This window comes from Eriocheir sinensis, chromosome 17, assembly GCF_024679095.1.
Source record: "Eriocheir sinensis breed Jianghai 21 chromosome 17, ASM2467909v1, whole genome shotgun sequence".
Lineage (NCBI taxonomy): Eukaryota > Metazoa > Arthropoda > Malacostraca > Decapoda > Varunidae > Eriocheir > Eriocheir sinensis.
This window is the reverse complement of record NC_066525.1, coordinates 18,203,932-18,221,562: the sequence shown is the minus strand read 5'-3', so window position 1 is coordinate 18,221,562 and position 17,631 is coordinate 18,203,932. Positions and strand designations below refer to the sequence as shown.

The window sequence follows — 17,631 nt, the reverse complement described above, 5'->3', positions numbered from 1 at the left end:
GAGAGAGAGAAAGAGAGAGATTGTCAATATAATTAATCACACCTTATTTTCAGGCACTCTCTCTCTCTCTCTCTCTCTCTCTCTCTCTCTCTCTCTCTCTCTCTCATTATATAAAAAAATGTCACGGTAAGGGTCTGCAGTAACGTAGTACAGAGGGGTCGCTTCAGCCGTGTTCGTGTACGCAATAATAACAATAATCATAAGTGTACATATGTAAACCAATCCACTAGCAACTAGATAGTGTTGATACGCACCACTTACTACCACCAGTGCCTCTTCTGAAGTCACCAGCAAAGCAGCCACTAATGTATCAGCTAGATAGAGTGTTTATAAATACTGTTACTGTTCTTGCCTTCATTTAACTTGCTCCCTTTATTTTAGCTCTGAAGATAAAGCAGGTTTGTCTTGGTGCTAACTTGCTCTGACTTAGTTTAGTCAATTAAGTAAATCTGGTAATGGTATGATCATTATGGTTATGACAGCGACGATTGTCTTACAGTATATACCGTTCCTTATACTTGAAACTGTTGTGACATTAACCCTTATTGAAATATATTATTTTCCTTGTCCCTTTCATTCATTGTTAAGACTAATTTGCTCTCCCTCATCTCACTCTCATTCTCATTCACTTTCACTTCGTCTGCTCTGGCATTCTGGCGCTACGTGCTTTCCTCCCTCCAGCCCTTCCTTCTTGCCCTCACTTCTCTGCCCCGCTAATCCCTCAACTTATCCTTGTCGCCCAGAAGGAGATGGAGGCAGTCATCAACACCCTCCACACCAGCAACAGCAGCAGCCGCCCTACTCGCAGCATCAGCAACTGCCACAGCAGCAGCAGCAGCAGCCATACCAGCAAACCTTACAGCAGCAGAACCTTCAGCAGCCAGGAATGCCGGGTCAGCAGCAACAGCAGCCACAGCAACAACCTGGAATGCCGGGTCTCCAACAACAGCCTTTTCAGCAGCAGCCAATGCAGCAAAACCTACAACAACAAAACTTCCAACAGAACCAGAATCTGCAGCAACAAAACCTCCAACAACATAATCTACAACAGCAAAACCTGCAGCAGCAACAAAACGTGCAGCAGCAGACCCTCCAGCAGCAACAGAATATGCAACAACAACAAAACCTGCAACAACAAAACCTACAACAGCAAAACTTTCAACAACAACAAAACATTCAGGACATGCAGCAGCAAAACCTCCAGCAGCAACACACCATTCAGCAGCAGCAACAACTTCAACAACAACAGCAACAACAATTACAACAGCAACAACTCCAGCAACAACAGCAGCAGCAGCAGCAGCAGCAGCAACAACAGAAGCTGGGCATACTGTCGGGGATGAAAGGGGACCAGTTTGCGACGGCCTACACCGGCATCTCGCCCCCGTCGCGGCCTCTCTCCCGCGAGGATCTGTACGGCCAGCAGCACCAGGGCATGGCAGACGGCCTCCTGCAGGGACCCAACATGATGCTCAACAGGTCAGGCCGTGGCGTGGGTGCAGCTGTTCTTTAGTAGTAGCAGTAGTAGTGGTGGTAGTAGAAGTAGTAGAGAGAGAGAGAGAGAGAGAGAGAGAGAGAGAGAGAGAGAGAGAGAGAGAGAGAGAGAGAGCGAGAGCGAGAGCGAGAGCGAGAGAGAGAGAGAGAGAGTTAACCTTCGGGCACGTATACATGCATGTGTGGGCCGAGTCTAAACTTGTATGTATATCTAATAAACTCAACCTTGTAAGTGCTAGTGAACCAGAGTGCGTGTGTGTATGTTGCAGGCCGGCGCCACACTCACCCACCGACCTGCGAGGCGGCGTTATGGTCACCACCTCAGGGATGGTCAAGAGCCTGGACAGACCACGCCAGACCTCGGTAAGCCTCGGCCCCTCCCCTGCCCTGCCACCCTTCGCCCCCGTGCCTCCCCCTCCTCGTCTCGACTCTCCGCCTCCTCGTCTTCCCGTGTGTTTCTCTTTCTCTCTTCTTCTCTTCCTCAGTACTTTCCGGCGCTCAAAGGAGAGGCGTCATTTTTACTTCAGCTTCTCTCCTTCCTCCCATGATGTGTCTCACAACAACAACAGCAGCAACAATAACAACACCGACTGCAGCAGCAACAGCAGCAGGAGCAGCATTGGCAGTCACATAATATAGCTACATCATCAGCGTGTTTCCTCCATCCTGCATTTTACACACACACACACACACACACACACACACACACACACACACACACACACACACACACACACACACACACACACACACACACACACACACACACAAACACACAGAGCTTTGCCTCCACCACCTCTTCCTTGCCTACCTTCCATCCACTCCCCCGGCACACCCACCGACCGGCACCTCCAACCCCTCTTTTCCCTCTCTCGGCACAAACTGATGACTGACTCACCCGTCCACCACCACCACCACCACCTCTACCACCACCTCTACCACCACCTCCTCCAAGCTTCGTCTGTGGGCAGCTTCATCGTTCCCTTCGTCAGTGTGGCTCCGGGGGTGACAGAGACGACCACCGCGTCCTCCCAACCCATTCTTCTTCCCCCACAGCCATCCTGCACCCTTCTAACCACTGGTTTTATGTTTGATGTTTTACTTAATTTAATTTCTCATTCTCTCCCCTACCCCCCTCTCTGTATGTGTATATATATATATATATATATATATATATATATATATATATATATATATATATATATATATATATATATATATATATATATATATATATATATATATATATATATATATATATATATATATATATATATTGCCATTCTTCTTCAGTCTTTGTTCATCTCTGACCTGCCTCTATTTTTTGGTTGTGTATCGTGGTTTCGTGCATCTAACGAAGAATTGTTTGACTTAATGACTGGCCGGTTCAATTTTTTGTTCTTGTTAGCATTCTTTCTCTTTTCGTCTGCAGGAAGCATAGGAAGTGACGAAAGATATTTAGGTCTCCTTAATAAGGAAAGAGTATGTAACTCTTCTTTATTGTGAAGGATTTTTCCTTAATATCCTTTCCCAAATATTTTTTGTTTGGTCAGCATATTGTCGTCCAGCCTTGTTGCTCTCTATTTTACTCCTTCATATATTTTCATTCCTGCCACTGTGCTCCATTTCTTGTCGTTTATTTTTCTACAGTTTAGTTTTCACCAGTCGATGATGTTTTTATATATGTTATGACTCCTAACGCCACCACCACCACCGCCTACGATTCCTGTCATCACCATCACAACCCTGTATCCGATGCGAAAGCCGCGTCCGTACCGTTAGTGACGATAGTGATGGTGGTGGCCGTGGCGGTGGTGGCGGTGGTGAAGGAAACAAAAACTAATTTGGTGGTGGAGACTCAGGTGAAACGTGTAGTCGTGTTCACACCAGGTAAGGATTTTTTTCCTCTTTCTTTCTCTCTCTGTCTTGCCCTCCACTGGAGCTTCCCTAGAGAATGGTGTGAGCAGCGTGACTCGTGTTGTCGGGCAGACTTACCCATCACCAGTACTAGCGTGAGGCTCATGCAGTCTGCCAAGTCTTTTTATAAGCAGATTTTTCCCCTTATGAAGAGGAAGATAGAGCGTCTGCATGTGCCAAGGCCTAAAAAAGCAGAGTTTGTTATCTAGTTTTATTACATGCGTAAGTTTTCTAGGGTTTTAATTATCGTGTGAATCTGAACCATTTTTTAGGAAGTTTTTCTTTTGTTTTGTCTGAAACAGCCGAAACACCGGGTATGTTGAGGCGTTTTCTCGCCTCTGCCCTCTCTCCCTCGTCCTCTTCCCCTCCTACTCCCTCTCCATTCCTCTTCCTCCCTCGTTCCCCCTTTCTCTCCCTCTCCTAACGCTCAACGGGGGCAGGGAAGGCAGGGAGGGAGGGATCAGGGAGGTGGAGTCAAGGGCAGGGGCGGCGCTCCTTTGCTGCCACTCGCCAGCTCCTCAGTATACTTCACGTCGGTGTGATGTAACTGTCCTGTGTTTTGGCTGCCTTTATTCTCACATTCCGCCGACTACCTGACTCGTCTTGATCATTACCGTTACTGTTATCGATATTTTGATTTTCTCTCTCAGCGTTTCGTTTCATTTCTCCGACTGCCTTTCTCTTCCGCTCTGTATACTACCACCTACCTGCCTGTACGCATTCCTGATTGTGATATTAACTGTCATAGCTCCCTAGTTCCAGACTTTCGTAGGACGCTGTAAAGTTTAAGATGTTGTAATATTCATGTTGTTGTCTTGCAGATGATTAAGTGTCCCTTTTTCTAGGTCATGTTTATTATCATAGATGTACTACTACTACCACTACTACTACTACTGCTACTACTACTAAACCTTTTGCTACTACTAATGACACGTTTGCATCTGTAGTCTTGAGCCCCTGAGGGAGAACTAACTAGGAGCCTCCACACGAGATACAGATCAGAGCTTCCTGTTTTCTGCCCCCGGCCGGGAGCCATGACCCCCCTGAGTCTCTGTTGTCTGTTCGTTGTTTCAGCTGTTTGGTATCAAGAAAAATAAGTCGCTTAGGCCAGACTTAGGAGAAACTTGGCCCTCCATTGTAGATCTGTCGCCAATAATGGATGTATCTCCCTCTGTGGAGGCGGCCGAGCAGGAGACCAATGGCAGGAAGGTAAGCTTCTGCTCACCTGGTCCGCGCCCCGCCCCGCCCCGCCCCGCACCTCGACCCTCGGCCACTCCACCCCAGGTCACACCCACACCGGCCCTCGCCCGGTGGGCCACACCTGTACTCTAGGCTACACTGTTGTAGGCAGCTCCTCGTGGAGACCATCATCCTCAGCCACACCCTCACCGTAGGTTAGGGGGCTTCAGGCAACACCGGAACAGAGCATCCCATCCCCTAACTTATCCTTAAAATTTAAACTAAATAACAGTGCTAATAAATAAATCACCTTAACTCTTCGACTGACTCGTCAAGGTAAACCTCGCAGCGAGACACGACTCTTGATTGTGTGCACCCGACGCGTGACTGCCTCCGCGCGCCCTCACACACACACACACACCACCACCACCACCACCACCACTACAACCACCAATATTACCACCACCACTACTATCACAACTACCACCATCACCACCACCACCAGTATCACCCCCACCAGCAGGCCGTCACAGTGGTTGGAGGGCACTCAGCAACACGTAGAGTATCAGTGTACACCAATCCAAACAAACTTGTTGCTTTATGGTAATCAATCCCCGCAAGGAGGCCACCGCCGCCGCCGCATATCGCCGCCGCCGCCGCCGCTTGCCGCCGCCACCGCCGCCGCAACCACTCGCCGCGCGAAGCAGCATCGGCCATGCTCTGACGCTGTCGCTGTCTCGCCAAGTAAACGCTGATGCAAACAGTGGCAGTAGAAGTTAGTTGGTTCAAAGCAGCGCGGCCACCCCTCAAGTTAACAAGCATAGACCCCAACATGTGGGACAGGCACTTGTGTCCCTCACAGGGTTGTTAGATGAACTTCAGATTTCCCAAACACCGTCCGCGCCGGCGCGTGCAGCCCTCAGGCGAGGACCCATCTTGTGCCCCGAAGACGAGTGTGTCCGCCGAGAGCAGCAGCAACACGGGCTGTGCAGCTTGAACTTGTATCTATATGATTTGCAAATATTTTTTTTATAAATGACCGATCACATCATCATTCTGATATGTTTATTGAACCCTAGACCCTCCGTGAATTGCATAGTGTTCAGCGCACCGCTGGTACATTTTCTCCGACTTCTTCCTTCGAACACCAAGACAGCTTGGTAGCATCCGCCGCAAGTCAATTCATACGAAGAGATTTTGATAAGTTAAGAAATAACGTTTTTTTTTTCAATGAATAGCAAGATATTTTGCACAAACCTGCGTCTTGCGGCCAATATTTTGTCTTTCTTTTGGGGTTTATAGTGTAGTTGCTGCTGCTGCTGCTGCTTTTGTTGTCGACAAGGTTTACGGCCGCGCCAAGACTTAAGTTGAGTTTACTCTGCCTCCTGTCCTCCTCAGTAACCCTTCCTCGGGGACAACACGACTCGTCATTCGGTGCCGGCAACGAGCACTGATAACACGAGGAGTCGCGTCAGTGTTGTAACACTTGATGCTGTAAATAACTTGTGTTACAGGAATAACAGAATACCGTCAAAAGGTCGTGTAATAACCATTATCCCCCCCAAAAAAAAATTATACCGCTGCGTGAAGTAATCAGATATAACCCCCCACACCTCGCCCTCTCGTCCTCCTCCTGCGGGTCACATGAAACTCACACCTCACGCCCATCAGTCCCCTTCCGCCGCCCATGCTGCCGCGACTTGCCTTAACGTCCAGCCCTAAGAAACACCTTTATCTACTACTTCAGTGATTCGGGCTGTAAAAACCTCCTAAGATTTTCCACTTTCTCCATTAGTATAACATCACCATTGCCTTGCCTTCATGTCCTGCGTTACCTTCCCCCCGCAGGGCTGCCTCCAACTTCCCCCCCCGTTTCGAGTCACGTGATGCATTACTCAATTCCCAAATTCGCTCTTACCTCTCCTTCACATTCCTCCCTAGCCTTTTTTTTTCCCGCATCCTTCCCTTTCTCCACCCCTAGCCTATCCTTTTTTTTATTATTCATGATGCCACATTTCTTTCCCTTTTTATTATATAGTCCCTTCCTCCATGAAGCCTTCTATTTTCTCTCGTTTTATCATTGTTTGCGTTTTTCCTTTAATTCACACACATTTGCTTTCTCTCTCTCTCTCTCTCTCTCTCTCTCTCTCTCTCTCTCTCTCTCTCTCTCTCTCTCTCTCTCTCTCTCTCTCTCTCTCTCTCTCTCTCTCTCTCTCTCTCTCTCTCTCTCTCTCTCTCTCTCTCTCTCTCTCTCTCTCTCTCTCTCTCTCTCTCTCTCTCTCTCTCTCTCTCTCTCTCTCTCTCTCTCTCTCTCTCTCTCTCTCTCTCTCTCTCTCTCTCTCTCTCTCTCTCTCTCTCTCTCTCTCTCTCTCTCTCTCTCTCTCTCTCTCTCTCTCTCTCTCTCTCTCTCTCTCTCTCTCTCTCTCTCTCTCTCTCTCTCTCTCTCTCTCTCTCTCTCTCTCTCTCTCTCTCTCTCTCTCTCATGCCACTAACACCCCACTGCTCCATCCATTAAAAAGTGGAGTGGTGTGGAGAGTTTTAGCCCCATTACTCCAGTTTTCTTCCCCATTAGCCTCCTTCTCTCCTTCTTTCCTTCCTGAACCCTTCCTACCCCTATCCTTCTTTCTCCTTTCCTCCTTCGTGATTGCTCTCCCTTAACGCTTCCTTCTTTCTTTCTTTCCTTCTATCTATCTTTTATCTTTGAAGTTTAACTCTCTATCCCCTCTAAAATATTCTTCTTCCTTTTGCCTCTTCATTTCGTCTCTTCTTTTACCTCCTTGTTTATTGCTCGCTGTCTCTTTCATCGTTTATCTTGCCAACTTCTTTCCTTTACCTTCTAGTCCTCTTTAACCTTTCTGACTCCCTTTCCTTTCCGAGTCTTCTAAATCAAGTACTAATTCTTTTCCGTCTCCATTTTCTTTTTATTTCCTTTAGTTTTCCTTTCGGTGTCTTGCTTAATCCATTTATATTATCTCCTAAAAGCTAATCCTCAGTCTAGTTACTTTCCCTTCTCCTCTTCTCTGAATCCCGCTATGTATACCGCCGTCAATGTGTTTCCTTCACTGTTGCCTCTCTCCTTCTCTCCTCCCTCCCCTTCCATGTCCCTCCGATCCTCCTGGAAGTGATTAACGCCTCAATAACACTTTACTCCTAATTGTCTCCGTTAAACATTATATTTCCTAAGGTCTGGAATCTATTACCAGACCATGATTATAAAAAAAAACTTTGTCCTCTCTCTCTCTCTCTCTCTCTCTCTCTCTCTCTCTCTCTCTCTCTCTCTCTCTCTCTCTCTCTCTCTCTCTCTCTCTCTCTCTCTCTCTCTCTCTCTCTCTCTCTCTCTCTCTCTCTCTCTCTCTCTCTGTCTGTCTGTCTGTCTGTCTGTCTGTCTGTCTGTCTGTCTGTCTGTCTGTCTGTCTGTCTGTCTCTCTCTCTCTCTCTCTCTCTCTCTCTCTCTCTCTCTCTCTCTCTCTCTCTCTCTCTCTCTCTCTCTCTCTCTCTCTCTCTCTCTCTCTCTCTCTCTCTCTCTCTCTCTCTCTCTCTCTCTCTCTCTCTCTCTCTCTCTCTCTCTCTCTCTCTCTCTCTCTCTCTCTCTCTCTCTGTCTGTCTGTCTGTCTGTCTGTCTGTCTGTCTGTCTGTCTGTCTGTCTGTCTGTCTGTCTGTCTGTCTGTCTGTCTGTCTGTCTGTCTGTCTCTCTCTCTCTCTCTCTCTCTCTCTCTCTCTCTCTCTCTCTCTCTCTCTCTCTCTCTCTCTCTCTCTCTCTCTCTCTCTCTCTCTCTCTCTCTCTCTCTCTCTCTCTCTCTCTCTCTCTCTCTCTCTCTCTCTCTCTCTCCCCCCCCCCCTCATCGTGAATCATCGTAGGCATCAAGGAAAACTTAACCAAACAACTGACGAGGGGTGACCACATACCACCAGCTAGCATAGGATGTCTTCTGTACTCAGTCATGTATTGTTTTTTTTTTATTATATATACTGAAGATGTCTTTCAATAATCCATTACATTAGTATTACAGGTCGCTGCTCCACATCATCAGTAGTTGTGCACTATTGCTAAAGAGATCACACACAAGATCAGGTTTTTAACAAGAGACCAGTGATATTTCTTATTACCATCACTATTACTACTTCCACTGCTGTTACTACTACCTCTGTTACCACAAAGAATACCAACCCATCAGCAAAGACTTATATAAACCATTTCCATCTCCTTGCTGCACCTAGCTAAGGCCTAAACGTACCTGCCGTAGAGTAAAAGTAACTCCTTGGCTACTAGTGGTACTTATTTACTTACTGTCTCAACCCGCGTCTTCCCTCCCCTGGTCTGTGTCCCGAGCCGCTCGCATGCATGGATGTCTTGTCTGTCTTTACCGTGTTTATAACTCCTCGTCTGTTACATTCGCATAATATTATCTTAACTATCCCCCACTCCGTCTTTTCTTTTTCTCTGTGTATTCGTGCTCCACTCTCCTCTGGTCATGCCACACTCACTGCCCAGCCAGCCAGCGGTCGTGGGTCGGGGGCCTCGCACCTTGACCTGGTTTGGTTATGACTTGCTCAGAGTTTGTTGTGTTTCCTGTGAGGCCTCCACAGCACCGCACCGCCAAGGTCTCCTCCACGCACACTCTCTGACATTAATTTACTTGCACCTGTTATTATTTTTACGATGCATGATGATATTCTTTTCGCTTGGGTATTGGTTCCACTTCCAGATAATTATGATCCTTTTCAGATGCTCTCGGATTTTTATTCGAGTTGATAGTTCCTATATATATATATGAGCAGATTCTTGAACAAAATATTGATCATTGTGGCCATATGAACGAGTCACAGCACATGTGGTAATATAATGGACAATACTTGGCTTCCTTCATTGTGTCCCTGCACGTGTCACTCTCGAGCCTCCTTGCCTTCCCAGGACGCCAAGGGCTCCCCCAACGTGGCAGGAGCCGGCCAGCAGAAGAGCTCCATCAGCGGCATGCTCTCAGACTTCACCCGCGCCCTAGGTACGTGACGACTCCTCTCTCCTTTTCCACCTCCTGCTGCTCCTTCTCTCCTTTTCCCTCCTCCTCCATTGTGTTGTGTCACTTTGTTCTTTACTTCGGGCATATGAGGAGCTACCATTCCTGGATGCCGTTTCTCGGTGTATGTCGTGAGAAGTTCTGATGCATTTTAAAGCTCCTGTGGGGTTAAGTTTATGAAAATACTAGTCTGATTTCCTAACACTGTATAGTTTGTTCTTTAGTTCATTTGGACCAGCTTGTCTCAAAGGTGTGGTTATTCACTCACAGGTCTCGGTGGAAACTCACCGAAGGAGGAACACAAGGGCAACATCGCCACTTCTCAACATCAACAGCAGCAGCTCCTCACTTCTCAAGCTCAGTCGCAGGCTCAGCTCATGAGCACTCAGGGGACAACGATCAACTCGCAAGGTCAGCTGGTTAACTCACAGGGCCAAGTGGTGGGCCCGCAACAGGTTTCCGCCGGCCAGACCATCACACAAATGGGCAACCACGTGGTCCCCAGCGTGCAGCAGTCCATGGTGGGCGGGCAGCTCGTGCAGAACCCGGCCGTGGTGGTCAGTGCTGGCCAAATGGGAAACCAGTCTCTACCCTTCCAGCAGATGACGCCAGCGCAGCAGTTGCAATTACAGCAGATGCAGCTGCAGCATCAAGCACAACACTTGAAGAAAATGCGACGTCAGGACCAAGCCGCTGCCCTACAGCAGCAGCTGCTTACGCAGGGCAAAGTTTCCCCTACACCACTGAGAAAAGACACTTCGGGTGGCGTGGCCAGCCTGCAGCAGCTCCAAAACCTGCAGCAGCAGCAGCAACTTGCCGGCAAGATCGTGGGGCGGGTGACCACCAGCCTGCCCACGGCCGCCCTCCTGCAGCAGTCGACCATCGCCACCAGCGACAGCAAGCCGCGAGTACTCGTCATGCCCGGCCAGAACATCGCCCCCACTGAGTCGCCGCTCACGTCGCTCCAGAGGTAAACAACGAGGGTTTCCCCCACAGGTCTTCTGTCAGGGTGTCTCCTTTACTTCCGTCCTTGTACACCAAGCAGTGAGGTTGATCCGTTCCCGTGTCGCTCGTTGTGTATAAGGAGTCATAGGTCGCGAGTGTATGCAGTTTTTCTCTTAATGATGTTTCGGTGTATATAATGACCTTGCCTGGAGTGTACTAACCACCAACCATTTCGCTCGCAACACAAGGCGCATAGGCAAGCCAGACGCTGGGTAAGTAGTCACCCACCATTTCGTCACATCTTAGAGGAGGTCAAGCTACCTTATTGTTACCTTTGACTTGCGCATTGCTTGACAAAAGTCTACATACTGCTGAGTCAGCTCTTACCGTTCCAGGGTGTTGCTGCATGGACTAGAGTAGCATGTTTACACTAGTACGTCATTGCCTTTTCTGCATAGGGGAAGTACAAATATTTTTGATGAACATAACTCTGGCCATGCAGACCGTGCTTGTTCCTGTAGAGGTTACTTACTCCTCGTGACATTATTGAGTTGACCGCATGCACTTCATCGTGTAGAGGACGAACTTGTACCTTTATACTGTAGATGCCATGCAGTTGAAATATTCAGACACTGGCCATGAGTGAGGAGGAAAACTACCTATTTTACTTATGAGGAAACAAATTACTATTTTTAAATGTATATAACTTGCATTATTGTGTAGCTCAACTAGTAACCGGATTTGTTATAGAAGCCGTAGCCCAGGTGAGGCGCCCAAGCCCTCAGGTGTGGCCGGCGGCGTGCAGGCCGCCTGCTGTCTAATGTTGGTCATGATTTTTTTTTGTATTGGCATAGTGCAGGCAGGAGAACACTGCATTTATGATAAGTTGCATGACGTTCTATATACCTTACTGTGGGACTCTTTGAGAAGTGGGGAGCAGGCACAGGGCTCCTGCCAGGGTCCCCTGGGCCCGAGGCAGCACCACACCGCATGCTGGGCTCAGACCTCCAGCCCGACACACTCCACCAAGACACATACTCACACGAGGTTTGGGTTTGGCATCTGCATCACGGTGTATTACGTGCACAACCTTCTCTGAGGCAACTAATACACATTCATCGCACACTTCACGCACGAACACACACTCACACACACACACACACACACACACACACACACACACACACACGAACGCACGCACACACACACACACACACACACACACACACACACACACACACACCGCTCCGGTAGCTAAGTGGCAGAGCGCTGGGCTGCCAGGCTCCATTGTCTGGCAGGGGGAGGTTCGAGCCCTGCTCAGGCGGATTTTTCCACTGACAGAGGAGCGTTTGCTGTCCCCCCTTGAGCAAGGGGGATGGGGTGTGTGGTGTGTGAAGGTCCCAGCAGTACCCAGAGATCGACTATAAGGAGCTTGCTCGGGTCGGGAGGGTACTTGCTGGCGATTGCGAGCCCAGCTCGTGATCAGGCCGTGGGAAAATTACACACACATACACACACACACACACACACACACACACACACACACACACACACACACATACACACACACACACACACACACACACACCACCACCACCACTCTGTAGCACGACACCGTATAACACATGCCCAGACACACAACCTTTGCATCATCACGACCCTCACTCCTCTTCCGCCACGCCTCACCAACCTTCTGTCCACCGCAGGGCGCTGCTCCGCTCCTCCACGGACCAGCAGTTGGCCTCGCCGGAGGAGTTCAGCATGGCCAACGTGAACGCCCAGCTCGCCCTGCTGACGGGGACTCCCAGCACTCCCGCGGGGACTCCGAGGGGGCTCCGTGACGATTCCTCGGACACCATGAGCGAGACGGACAGCCAGAAGAGCTTGCGGGTGCGCCGGAAGCTGCCGCACCTGCCACCGGACCAGGAGGCGGCGCCGCTTCCCTCCCATAAAAAGAATGCTTTCGGACTCAACGCCAAAGACCGAGTCAGGTAGGAGGAAGAGGTATAAGACTGTAAAAGATAACAAAAAGTAAGACATCATAGCAGTGCAACAGCTAAATACTTTCCACTGATAACTGTCACGTAATTACCATGTCAGTGTTACTTGTGTTTCATTAAAGTTAACAAAAATAAATAACTGAAAGAACGCTCCGGCACCGGGTCTTCCCACCTCTCCCTTGGGCCCCGCTATGTCTCCGCCTGCCCCACCCCGCTCCGCCCCGCCCCGCCCGCTGTTCTGTACCCGCACCGTCACTTGAATATAGCTTCATAGTGCCTGATACTTTATTCCCTCCTTCCTCTAGTTCCTCACCTCAAGCCCTGCCCTGGCTAGGCCATCCGCACCACGCCATACACCCCCTCGCCCTGTCCCACCAGGCCAATAAAACGCCATCAGTCCCAGCTTCTCTTTCACGTTTTTCTCACCTCTGTCGCCCCTTCCCTCCCCCTCCTTTCCCTGCCCTTCCCCACCCTGCACTGCCTCGCCCTAGCATAGGGGGCGGGAGCATAAATATTAACTTCAGTAAACATTATTCGTTGAATTATAACACAAAGAAGTGGGCATGATAAATACGCGAAATCTGCTGCCACTATTATATTGTTGGAAGGAATAAAAGGAAAACCGCAAAGAAAACAAAGTAAATTAACTTACAATAAATTTTAAAAAAATGGGGTCATTTAGCAAGACCGTGGATGCCTCCTCAAAAAAATTAGGGAGTAAGAAAAACGTAAATTATGGCTTAAAAGTAGTCACGGAGGCAGAACAAATTAGCCCCAAAGGCCTTGTGACAAGCCACCGCCCCTGCGGCGTCCCGGTGTGGAGCGTCCTCTCAGGCTGGCCACGCTCTTGTCCTCACGTCAGCAGCTGTTTTAGCCGAACTTTCCGCAGTACCTCTTCCCCCTCTCTCTGTCCTCACAGTTCCTCACTCTGTTCATAAACTCCGGTGTAGCATCCTATGATCTTAGAACACACTCTAGGACCAGGCTGGCGGCCGCTGCCACCCACCGCCCACCACACCCACCCACCGCCCACGCACATGATGCCCATAACACTTACTCCATTAATGCACAGTTACAACTAATCGATGACTGAAAACTCATCTACAGTTGATTAGCACTTCTTGTTTGAGCGAAAACCTCTAATCATGGGATGCATTTCACGATGAAGTGTACCTTTACTTGTGTTGTGTGGCGCGGCCTCCCGCGGGTGGGTGAGGGGCAGGCTGGGTGTCACCGGCGCTGCCTAGCCGCGACTCGGCTTTGTTAACTTCTTAGTCTGCTATTTCCACTGTGTTGTTTTCTTTTATGTACCCAAATTTGTGTACCCTCCTCGCAAATCTTTGTCTTTTCATTTTCCAGTTCGTAAGTTTCCACCTGCACACTCTTAGCTATCCTTTTCTTCTCTTCTCGTAAGTATGAACCTTGACCTCTCCAGGTGACGTTGTTTCCCCAGAGCCTCGCAACTAACATTACAGACAAACAGGTAATGTCCGCAACCCTCACCTAATTTACACCTGGGACTATTGTCACATTTGTGAAACATCTGCGTGCAGGGCGCCTCTGCATGTCATCTAAAGAGGCAAGGAACCAAGTGGCTGGAGGAAAAAATGCTGCAGAGTAACGTGCATGTCTTTTTCATGTAACATTTCGTGGTCCTTTGTGTGCCATCTTGCTTGGGTTGGTGACGAACGCGTGTGTGCACTGTCCTCCGTGTCCTGTGTGTGTGTGTGTGTGTGTGTGTGTGTGTGTGTGTGTGTGTGTGTATGTGCACCGTCCTCCGTATCCTGTGTGTGTCTGTGTGTGTGTGTGTGTGTGTGTGTGTGTGTGTGTGTGTGTGTGTGTGTGTGTGTGAGAGAGAGAGAGAGAGAGGTTTTTTTTTTCAGCTGTCAATCTTTACAGTAGGAGAAAAAATAAATGTTAGCAGGTTGTATACTTTCCAGGAGTCCAAGACGCCTAACAATGAGGCCTTTGAACAAGTCAGGGAGTTTAACGTGGGTCATTAGGATGAATCGTTCATGATTAATTGGTGATATGCAAGCAACTGGTGACTGGAGTAGGTGCATACCTCGATCGTTTCAGCCCCCCCCCCCAAAAAAAAAAAAAAAAAAAATCATGTGTATGTGTGTGTTCTTAGGTGGTGTGGGTTGTAATAAGTGTGCATATAGTGTAAGATGGTTGTGTGTGTGTGTGTGTGTGTGTGTGTGTGTGTGTGTGTGTGATGGCATGGTCGCCGGGCCGCCTTGCTGGTACTCTCGGCTGCCTTGAGGGAACACTTCGGACACGGATCAACCTCAGACTTGCTTGGGTCTCATTGGTCATTTCTGGGAGACCTCCAGAATTTGTACATACTATTTATTACTAGTAGATAGATAATTTAGATGACAGTTCTAAACTCAGCTTATTTAATTAGAATTATTCAAATTATTAGTAAAAGTTTTGCTCATATTACCTACTACATTTTTGTTGTTGGAATTCTGTTGTCAAGACTTTGGTCGCGATATTACTAGACAGTGAGCCCGCGCCCCTCAGTGGCGGGCCGCAGCGAGTCTCGTCCGCATGTCTGACTGACGGTGGACCTTCTGGCTCTGGCGCAGGTCGCAGCTGGCTCGTCAGTCATCCCTGGACGGGACAGTGAGCACCGCGGGCAGGATTGGCGGCCCCCTCGGTTTGACTAGACCCTCTTCCAGCATGACCAACTTGGCCAACATTTCCAAAATGCCGGATATCAACCTGCCTACGCGGCCAGGCTCGGCCCTTGGTATTCCAGGTGATTATTCACATCGCAACCCACATTGTGTCAGTCAAGGAAGCGTGCAATTAATTAAGAGATAATGATCGAGGTTGTTAGTCATATGCCAGTCTATTGTAAGTAAATCTGTTCTGAGTGTTGTCTTGTAAAGAATCCTTGATCTGTGCGGCAGGTCACCCCGGGACTGGGCTGCGCGGCTCCTCCCTCAGCTCCGGGCCGCAGCTCAAGACGGGCCTCCCCCCCAGCATAGCGCAGTGTCTCCCGCCAGACCTGCACCACCTCATCTACACCAACACCGCCCCGCCCTCCTTGGGAGACAACTACGGCTCACAGGTAAGAGTTCAGCGCGACGATCCCACTTATAGGCAGGTTCGGCACGGGCGAGCGAGGCGCTGCCAAGAAAGAAAATCTGCTTACTATATGCTGGAAAGACTAAATAAGGGGAGGAGACAACGATCAATTAAGGCTTCCATTTTATTTGAACACACCAACAAACAGCAGGGTTGGTATGATGGTCCTCTATTTGAAAGACGAGGTCTGTAGCACTGCAAGGTGCCCGGTGCCGGGATGAACGATGTTACCCCAATACTACTGTAGGTATAAAATTATCATAATTTGAGAAAAAAAAAATTCCGAAAATGAATTTGGCAAGGCACCATTAAGACTCAGTTATATCATTCATTGGCATCAATCGCTTCCGAGGCTTGAGACACGCGTCAGCAGGCCACAGTGTGGCTACAAACATCGCCCAGCGCCACACTAGTCTGCAGTGCTCGAAATCGAACACAACACGAGACCGTCATTGTTCCAGATGCCTCCTAACACCTTGAGTGTCCAGGAACAAAGATGAAGTGCACGTGACCGAAAGCAGCTAAATTTTTACATGATCTAAAAACAAAAAAACAAAACAAAAAAAAAACATGAGGAGGGAAATTGCGAAACTACATTTTATTCTCAAGAGTGAAGAATAAATGGCAGCTTATCCATACTTTTAAAAGAGGATTATTTTCACTTCTCAAACAACATAAGCCTCCGAAAGCAGCGGAGAAACAATTCACGTCTAGTGATTGTGATGCGATGGTTGGGAGGAAGGTAACGCTGGTTCTAGAGAGACGGCGAAGGAAGGGTAAGTGTTTTGGGAAGTGCAAACATTGAATTATATATATATATTTTTTGCTGTAACTTGTCCAGTCTTTCAGTGCTGTTGATTTTGCAAAGACTTCCTACTCGAAAAGGAAATTAATTACAACCTGAAAACGAAAATTAGTGTTGCGGGCGATATTTTTCCTTCTTTCCCTTGTTTATTTATTCCCGAGGCTTGACAACACTATGCGTGATTTGCCATTTGTGGAGGAATATAACTATTGTAAAAATATTGTGCCGGTACTTCTGTAGGTCTTGTTTTACCCTGGTCTTGTCATAATAACCTCAGTTGCCCATTCAACTATATGAAGTGTGTCTGTGTGTGTGTGTGTGTGTGTGTGTGTGTGTGTGTGTGTGTGTGTGTGTGTGTGTGTGTGTGTGTGTGTGTGTGTTCAGATCATTTGCGTTCAAAATTACATGTGTAGACGTGAAGTATGCATGTATGAGTGTGCCGCGTGAGCAGAAGCCCCCGCCCCCTCTCTCCCTCCTTCCCCTTCTCTCTTTGCTTTCCTCCCCCCCGTGTCCACCTGAGCACCTGAGTAGGCACGCCCCAGCGTCTCCAGTGAGCGCCGGTCTGGGGTGGGGGGTAGACCGAGTGGTTGTTGTTGTTACTGTTCTTGTTGTTGACTCTCGGGCCGGACTCTTGAGCCTTGACAGGGAAAGAGAGAGAAGTGACACCTGACGCTGAGGTAAGACCCATTAATCGCTCTTACGTGGTGTCTCTACTACAGTTTTTCCTAGCCTGCCCCCTGCGTGCCTCAAGTTAGGTTGGTTGTCGTCAATTTTTAACTCCCATCCCCCAGCGATGTGCTTGCCAGACTTTGGGAGGGACCCATCTAGAGTAGCGGGCCTATTTTTTATTTACTGATCCCTTAAAGTAATGGAAAAGAGAAAACACGGACAGACTTATTTTATCTTAGACTTCCTTTTCTTTGGCTTTGCATTGTGCACGCTAAATGATAAACCATCTTCCATTAAAGACAAATACAGGACATGGCATGTCGTTTATAAGGGATTTTTTTGCCGTGTAAACTTAGAGGGTTGTAAAGTTTATGTAGTTTGAGGTCAGTAAACTTGCATGCCGGAATGCTCAGGCCCTTTGTATCGGTCCCACCAGCTCCCTGAATACATGCAGAACCTGAAGGACCAGCTGCAGGAGGAACTAAAGTCGACTACCACCGACCGGAGG

General features: G+C 48.5%; 1 protein-coding gene across 1 annotated transcript in view; it reads left to right on the top strand.

Annotated features, from left to right (window-relative positions):
* LOC127000046 (uncharacterized) overlaps nt 1-17,631 on the top strand; it is a 99,243-nt gene that overhangs the window by 74,405 nt on the left and 7,207 nt on the right. Inside the window, exons 8-17 of the mRNA XM_050863454.1 lie at nt 744-1,479; nt 1,764-1,857; nt 4,486-4,620; nt 9,503-9,590; nt 9,876-10,575; nt 10,799-10,822; nt 12,257-12,541; nt 15,145-15,317; nt 15,472-15,632; nt 17,560-17,631. The exon at nt 17,560-17,631 is cut by the window's right edge and continues 149 nt beyond it. Of these exons, the coding sequence (XP_050719411.1) occupies nt 744-1,479; nt 1,764-1,857; nt 4,486-4,620; nt 9,503-9,590; nt 9,876-10,575; nt 10,799-10,822; nt 12,257-12,541; nt 15,145-15,317; nt 15,472-15,632; nt 17,560-17,631 (2,468 nt within the window). The remainder of the gene's footprint in view (nt 1-743; nt 1,480-1,763; nt 1,858-4,485; nt 4,621-9,502; nt 9,591-9,875; nt 10,576-10,798; nt 10,823-12,256; nt 12,542-15,144; nt 15,318-15,471; nt 15,633-17,559) is intronic.